We start from the raw sequence: 8,562 nt of genomic DNA, 5'->3' as shown, positions 1-8,562 counted from the left end.
TTTATAAATTTATTTTAAAAATATATATTAAAAATAAGATTGAAAAATACTGACACATAATTATATTTAAATATGTCTAAAAATATTTAAAAAAAATTATTTTTATTATAACACGATTAAACATAAAAACACCTATATCAATAAATATTGTATCTAAAATATATATGTCTAACATATAAATATAATAATTCAGCAAAATATTCGTACATAACATATGTATTTTTCTTAAAGACAATCTAGTATGACGTGTATGTGATCTTCTAATAAAATTAAATAACTAATTATTGATAACAGAAAATCCACACTCCACAGCCTTATATATATTTATCTTAAGTTACTCAAGGGCACCAAACTTTTTAATATTCTTCAGTTTATTTTTCGATGGAGCAAGTTTTTGTATGCCCAAAAAAACTAAGAAAAATATAATTCAATGTGAGTCCAAATTTAATCAGACAAAGCACAACCTATCAAACATATGTTGAAGGAATTGTTCATACGAGGAAAGAAGGCAAGACATAACACCGAGATCCTGAAAGCCACAATAATGTCTTGTAAGACGAAATTCTAGCAAGGGATTTTTCAAGTCATTCATTTTCCTACAAGGAATTATTGTCCCTCTACCGTTTACAAGAAATTATAAATTATAATAAAATCAATTTCACCCCTAATTTTTTAATAAATTTTAGGTTTTATCTTTATATATTCATTAGATATTTTGTTTATTTCGTTTAGCATTGTATCCAATTAAAAATTTTGTAACTATTTTTGTCCCATTGTTTCAATTCAATTTTATTTTAAATTTTATAAAATATCATATCAGTATTTATACAACTATATATCATAAATAGTGATTTAAGATTACAGGTGATATTTATTATTTAAATGTTTGATTTTAATTTATTTAAAATTTTATACAAAGTGATAAAATTTAATTGATTCATTCAACAAAGTAAAACTATCTCTTTAAAATGAAATTGATCTCATTTCATCAATTATCTTCGATGCAAAATAAAATTTAGAACTGTTTTACTTTATATACACATCAAATTTAAAATTTTTAAAATACTCCATTAAAATTTTTTTAATATTTATTTTATGATTATGTTTCCTACTCTTAATTAAACTATTGGTATACCAATAGGCGAAACAAATGTAAAGAAGTTAACTTAAAATAAATTTTAAATATTAATAATAAAATTGATATAAATTGACAATTATGTTAGGAGTATATCAAAATCAACTATTAAAATTAATTATAAGTATAAAATATATATTAAAATATAAAATATATATATTAAAAATGAGTCAAACTACATATATAACCAAAGATATTTTGTTTTCTGTGAATAATACGGCCTTATTGGCAATTACATTATAGACCTTTGTGCATGTGTTTGAAGTTTGAAATTTACTTTTCCTCTCTCTTTCTCTCTTATTTATACACACGTTCCCAACAAGCAAGGGGCATAGGCAATGAATCAGAGTAAAGAGGGTATCAAACAGAGAAAAAGATGAGTCCTTTTTCACGGGTTCTATCTACTTTCTTTGCTCTCATTATTGTCCTCTTCTTTCTCATCAACACCACCACCATCTCCACCTCATTCTTCACCTACACCAGTGTTTTCTCTCATTTCTTGGCCACTTTTCACGGCAAAAACAACCACCACTACTCCTCCAATGACCAAACAGATCAACCCAATCTTAGTCTACGGAGATCCACATGGAGGAACCCTTTCATTGCCTTCAAGGGTATAAATGACATTTCACCCTCCTCTGTTTTCACAAAGAAAAACATATCAAGAGCAATCTCCCCAGATATTGCAAAGTGTGGCCCTGTAGAGCTACCTCCAAATGCAATAACCCTACCATATTGTTGTCCAATTCTACCCTCACCCTTAAAGATCATAGATTTCAAAGAATTTGCAAAACCAAATGCTCCTCTTAGGGTTAGAAAACCAATCCACTTGCTAGATGATGAGTACATGGCCAAATTAGAAAAGGGCATTGCCATTATGAAATCACTACCTGAAAATGACCCACGTAATTACATACAACAAGCCAAAGTCCATTGTGTTTATTGCAATGGTGGTTACCCTCAAAAACCCCCCTTCCAAAACCTAAAGATTGACATCCATAGATCATGGCTTTTCTACCCTTTCCACCGTTGGTACATCTATTTCTTTGAGAGAATCTTGGGGAATTTAATTGGGGATCCAAATTTCGCTGTCCCATATTGGAGTTGGGATTCCATTGAAGGCATGCAAATGCCAAAGTACTTTGCAAACCCAAACTCTTCACTTTACCACCACCTTAGAGACCCAAGACACTTACCACCTTATATCGTTGACCTTAACTACCACGTCAATGCTGAATCCACTACTCAAGATCAACAAGTCAAATATAATCTTGCATTCATGTACAAGCAAATGGTTTTGGCAGATACTAAAGAAGTTTTCATGGGCGGTGTTTATCGTCATGGGGATCAAGCTCAGCCGGCCATTGGGTCGGTTGAGCTTGCTCCCCATAACACCGTCCATAAATGGGTCGGAAGGGCGGATCTTCCGAGCCAGGAAGACATGGGAACGTTCTATACGGCGGCCAGAGACCCCATTTTCTATCCTCATCATTCGAATTTGGATAGGTTATGGGGGATTTGGACTTCTTTGGATGGTGGTAGAAAAGATTATAGAGATGATCAAGACTGGTTAGATTCCGAGTTTTTCTTCTATGATGAGAATCTGAATCTTGTTCGTGTTAATATAAGAGATTCTCTTGATACTAAGAAGTTAGGGTATGTTTATGAAGAAGTTGAACTTCCTTGGCTTAATGCTTCTCCAAAACCAAGTAGAAGCAAGTTGCAAAGGCAAGAAAAGAAGGCTTCACTTTTGGCATCATCACAAGATCCAATGACTACTACTATTACCAAGTTTCCTTTGGTTTTGGATTCTAAGGTAAGTGTTGTTGTTAATAGGCCTAAGAAATTGAGAAGTAAATTGGAGAAGGAAAGAGAGGAAGAGGTTTTGGTTATGGAGATTATTGATTTGCATAGTGATAAAGATGTGAAGTTTGATGTTCATGTTGATGATGATGAAGAAATGCTGAGTGGGCCAGATAAAGCAGAGTTTGTTGGCACTTTTACAAGTGTGCCACATGGTAGCCATAAATCAAAGACTAAGTATTTGGTTGCTATATCAAAGGTGTTGGAGATTTTGGAAGCTGAAGAAGATGAAAATATTGTGGTAACATTAGCCCCTATTGTTGGAAAAGGTTTGGTCAGCATAGGAAGCATCATGGTTGAGTATATACCAAAGTAGATATTGTAATTATTAATAATTAATAGTTTGTGTTCTAAAAAAGGTAAAAGAAAAAGAAAGGAGGGGGTGGTGGAAGATGAAAGTGGTTTGATTTGTCGATCAAATCATGTGTTTGAAATAGTATATATAATAAGTTCTTTTAGAAAGTTTTGGAAAATTTATTCTTTACATGGATTTCTTTGTTCTTGGTGTATTACAAATTTCATGTATCATGGAAAGATTATTTAGGATTGGATTGGAATACAAAGAAAAGTTGTGATTTAATTGTTGCATTTAGAATTTTTTGTAAGTTTTTTGGGATTTAATTTCATAGCTTTTAAAAAAGGCCGTTGCTACTGTGATGAAACGATTATTTTTCAGCAGGTGATGAAATGGCGTGGACCAACTTGATGGGTGACGTGTGATAGTAGTGTATTCACATACGCAAACAACATCTGGAAGAGTCCTGCTCTTTTCGCAGGAGTTGTCGTAGGTGTTGGAAGTTATAAAAAAAATTAGATGAGAGATTATGTGTTAATGAAAGTCATTATGATTTTGGGCTTTTTGGTATGAAGGTTACATGGGATTCACTTGTTTTTTGGTTGGATAAAAGAGGAAAAAAATATTGTGATTGTCGTTTTTTGTTAACGGAAGACTATTCTTTGTTAACGGGTCACAGTCTATTCACATAATTTAATTTGCATAGTAAAAAAAAAAAGAGTGCAATTTTGTAAAAATTATAGATGTGCATTTATAAATGGTCTTATGAGTACTAAACAATAGAAAAAGAGTTTGGGTTAACTTCAAATTATTTAATAAACCCTTTGAAATAAAGTTATCTTTGCATAAAAAATAGAAACTCGTTTACTTATTAGAATATTAGATTTGACCTTTTAAAATATTAGGTTTTGGTAAAAAAAATTTAATTTAAAGGATTGTATACAATGAACGTTAAAGTTTTAATATTTTAATTAAAAAAGTGATATAAAATATTTTTATTAATATTTTACTGTGTATAATATTAAGTAAGATTTAGTGTTAAGAAATTAGTATTTATTGTTGATACATTAGAAAGTGTGATGTATGATTTAGAATTTATGAATTAGTATTTATGGTTAAGGATTATTTATTTAGTATTTTTTATTTACGTTTGTAATTTAGAGTTTATAGTATTAGATTTGAGTTAGGATTTAAGAATTTTGGATTCGGAGTTAAGATTCAGAGTTTATTGTTGAGAATTTAGAGTTTAGGATTTAGCAGGTAGGGTTTAGAGATTTTCGAACACATTTTTTTAAATAGTTCATTAATTTTTATTGATTAACTTTATTTATTTTATTTTAGACTTTTATATATATGCTTATGTGATTTATTTCTTAAGATATGGCCAGTGCTACGGTGCTTAAGAGAAGTTTTTTCTGCCGGTGCTGAAAATGTGTGGCAAGGAGAAGGAAAGGACGCGTGGCACTGATGTCTCCCAAGTGCCGACAATTTCTGCGTTAAAGTTGATAGTGATGTATGCTGAAAATTTGGTTAGGAGAAAATAATGTTGTGTTAATGATGTCAATTATGTTATTGGGCCTATTTTTGTGGATCCAATAAATATTTGATGTCATTGTTTTTGTTATGGTATGGAACAAAAATAAAATAAATTTTGTTTGATGGTTTGGGCCTTGAAATATGTTTTTTGGACATGAACCCAAAATTGGATCATGAAAATACTATAGTAGTAATAACCAATAAAAATATAAAATCAAAGAAAATAAATAATAATAATAATAATAATAATAATAATAATAATAATAATAATAATAATAATAAAGGGAGAAGATAGCTCTAAAATTAAGAATTTAGGATACAAAGAGAAGATGTTTTTTATTGGTCTATGTTGTTGTAAAGTCGATGTTATTTAGTTCTGAAATTTTTTTCTTTGGAATAAAAAAATTTAATATCTTTATTTATTTGTAAAAAAGAATATTTGTTTAGATATTTAATTCTTTTAGTTTAATTATTTTTAATTTTGAAATTAAATAAATTAAAAAATTTAGTCGTAGTATTTTGAGTTTAAAAGCGTGGGCTTGTCAGCCAAACTTGCTCGATAAGATAAATAATATACAAAATTATTCTTTTTTAAAAGTGCGTTGAAATTCTTTGAACGCTGTATTTTAATGTTTGGCAATCCTTTTTTTCTAAATGCATAAGTGATTTCACAGCTTAAAAGCACGTTTACTAAAAGCCAAAAATTGTTGCTCCTGCGTACGTGAGTTCACAGTTTATTATTATTATTGTTAGTATTATTATTATTGGTGTTTTTATTTAAAAAATATGTTTTTATTTAATTACATGATGGAATATATATTAATATGTAAAATGTAATATAACAAAATAAATGTATTCTAAATAATTAAAAATATATTTAAAACCATGAACATATAAATATAAAATTAAATTTTGTTCTCTAACCAAGTTAACATATTATCTATGATACATAAATTTTTTTAAAAATACATATATCATTAAAATTAATAATACAAATTTAAAATAATAACATGTCATATTTATTACTGTATTTTTAATAATGTTATTATTTTTTAAATTTACAATTTATTACGCATTTATTATTTAATTAATAACAAAACAAATTATTTTTACGAAAAATTAAATTTTGTATTATCTTAGGGAAGAGACCAATATAATAATTTAAACAATAAGGTAAAAATAAAATTCTAAATAAAATTATTTAATATTAAAAGTTTTACATACAAATATAATTTGTATAAGTATTTAGAAGATAAATATAAATATATGCATAAAATATATAAAACAGATAAATTGGGAGTATTCATGAAAAATAAATAATTATTTTTGTCTTCTTTATTTTTTAAACATATATTTTATATTTGTATCTTCAATATGTATACAGTTTATTCTTGTATTTAAAAATTTGAATATTAACTATTTTTTATTTAAGTTATCATTTTTATATTAATTTTTAAACTGATTTATTGGTCTCTTCTTTAAGATTATACAAAAAATAATTTTTCATAAAATTAATTTTTTTATCATTAATTAAATAATAAAGTACTAATAAATTGTAAATAAAAAAAATAAAAATAATATAAAAAATACTTGTACAAAAATTGAATTTTGTCATATTAAATTTTTGTTAATAATTTTAACAATTTATATCTGTTTTTTAAATAATTTATGTATGATAAAAAGTTTATTTACTTGTCCAGAATAGAAATTTTAGAAACATATTTGTATATTGCTCATTTTACATTGAAACATTTTTACAGAAAAATTAAATCATCGTTTACTGTTCTTTAAAAATTTGTTGTAAACAAAATTATTTTTTCCTGTCATGATCATCATCATTATTATTACTATTTTGGTAAGATAAAGGGGCAGAGCCCAAAGCCCTTTTTATTGTTGTTATTATTTTGAAATGGAGCAGCAAAAATTTTAGCCCATAACCACAACCCAGCTCATTCCAACCATTGTATACCAAAACTTCACTTCAGAACAATAAAGCCCAACTAACTGATTAGAAGATTATGTGCTGATCAACTGCCTTTAATTAGCCTCGACAATTTCTGTCCCTTCTGCAATTGTCACACAACTTACCGGGGTTAATGGGAACCAAAACTACACGCGTATCCTCTTGGAGCATCCACGACATTTCTTCAGGTAAGGAAAAAGTTTTACTTCCTCACAGTAGCATGACCCTTTAAAAAATATAGAAATCTTATTAGATAAGGTAGTTATTGTTAAGATTCCGCTGTTTGATTTTAAATAGAACAATCATCTTACTATATAAAAATTAGTCATAAAATTAATTATTTATATAAAATATATAATAAATATTAAAAATATATAAAATAACACACACATATATAATATAAATTAATTTATAGTGTATAATATTTTTGTAAATTGAATTTATTATTAAAAAAAGTGATTGATATACAATAAAATTAAACTAATATAAATTATTTTTATTTTTAATTAAAATTTTAAATAATTATTCATTCTAGATCAATTTAAAATACAGTTTTAGTAACAATATATTAATATAAAAAGGTGTTTGTTATAGTGTTTAAAAAATATTGTCTAATTATTAAAATAGGTAAAATAATTAATTTTAAATTTAAAAATATAAAAGTTAAAAAATTTTAAATATTTTAAAATTACTATAAAAAATAACTTTAATAAAAATTAAACAATAAACAAAAGACACCATATAAAAATTTGGAAGGAGCATATGTACTGATGTACATGATTTTCGATTGTCATTTCCGTCGTCACAGAAAATTGTACGGAAGTAATTATAGTTCCATCTACTATCATAAATATATCAATTTCGTCTATTTGTAATATAAAATCATTTTCCCTTCTTCCCAGGGAATGTTAATGAATTATAAAATCTTATAATTTCTGCCATACCTAACCTAACCAATTTATCAAAAACCAATGTTTCGTCGATTATTCGATCATATTTTTAAACTTTATAAAGTATAGAAAGTACAATGTTTTATGTGAGATACGGATACTCACGTGATCTAATAATATTTCGATAAAATATCTCAGTCATAATACGGTACATTAAAAATTAAATATTAAATATTAAATTAATATAAGAATTCTAATTAGACTTTTAAGAATATTAACAAAAGAAATATTTTATTCAAAAATGATAAAAAAATAATTTTTTATTTTTAATATATTGAATATATAAAATTTAAGAACATTTAATTATTATATTCTTATGATATGTTTTTAAAACACAAAATAGTTAAATTTATAAAATATATGTTAAAACACAAAATAATATTAAAAATATATAAAATAATATATATTTTGATTAATTAAGTAAAAAGTTTTAATATATACATAATATTCTTTAAGAAAAAAACAAAACTAGTAGGTTCATCGTTTAAAATAGATGGTCACAATCTTAATAAATATATTATAAATATATTTTAGTAAATACATAATAATATATTATAAATTTTAAATTTTGTATCTTTTCTATAGTATTTCAATTGATAATCTTATTAAGATATGTCTTGTTAGAAATCAGGCATTGAAATGAGAATGTAAGAAAATTAAAGAAAAAAGCCGGCGTGGAAGAAAATAATTTTTTTTTGCTTGAATTATTATAACAAGGAATGTTCTAAATGATGTGGAGGCCTAAACCACGTACATCAACATGTGGCTTTGGAAAAAAGTAAGATCAAGAATTTAATTTGACTCTTCCAATGGAATATGT

At 26.1% G+C, this 8,562-nt stretch overlaps 1 protein-coding gene across 1 annotated transcript; it reads left to right on the top strand.

The window, feature by feature from the left end:
- Positions 1–1,454: 1,454 nt before the first annotated feature.
- LOC130974084 (polyphenol oxidase I, chloroplastic-like) lies at positions 1,455–3,471 on the top strand. The gene has a single exon (XM_057898835.1). The coding sequence runs from the start codon at positions 1,512–1,514 to the stop codon at positions 3,312–3,314; it is 1,803 nt and encodes a 600-aa protein (XP_057754818.1). The 5' UTR covers positions 1,455–1,511; the 3' UTR covers positions 3,315–3,471.
- The last annotated feature ends 5,091 nt before the right edge of the window (positions 3,472–8,562 follow it).

Source organism: Arachis stenosperma, chromosome 4 (assembly GCF_014773155.1).
Source record: "Arachis stenosperma cultivar V10309 chromosome 4, arast.V10309.gnm1.PFL2, whole genome shotgun sequence".
Lineage (NCBI taxonomy): Eukaryota > Viridiplantae > Streptophyta > Magnoliopsida > Fabales > Fabaceae > Arachis > Arachis stenosperma.
The sequence above is the reverse complement of the archived record's forward strand: the minus strand, read 5'-3'. Positions and strand labels throughout refer to the sequence as shown.

Excerpts from the sequence above, each read along its gene's own strand:
- LOC130974084 (XM_057898835.1), top strand. The coding sequence starts at position 1,512 with ATGAGTCCTTTTTCACGGGTTCTATCTACTTTCTTTGCTCTCATTATT.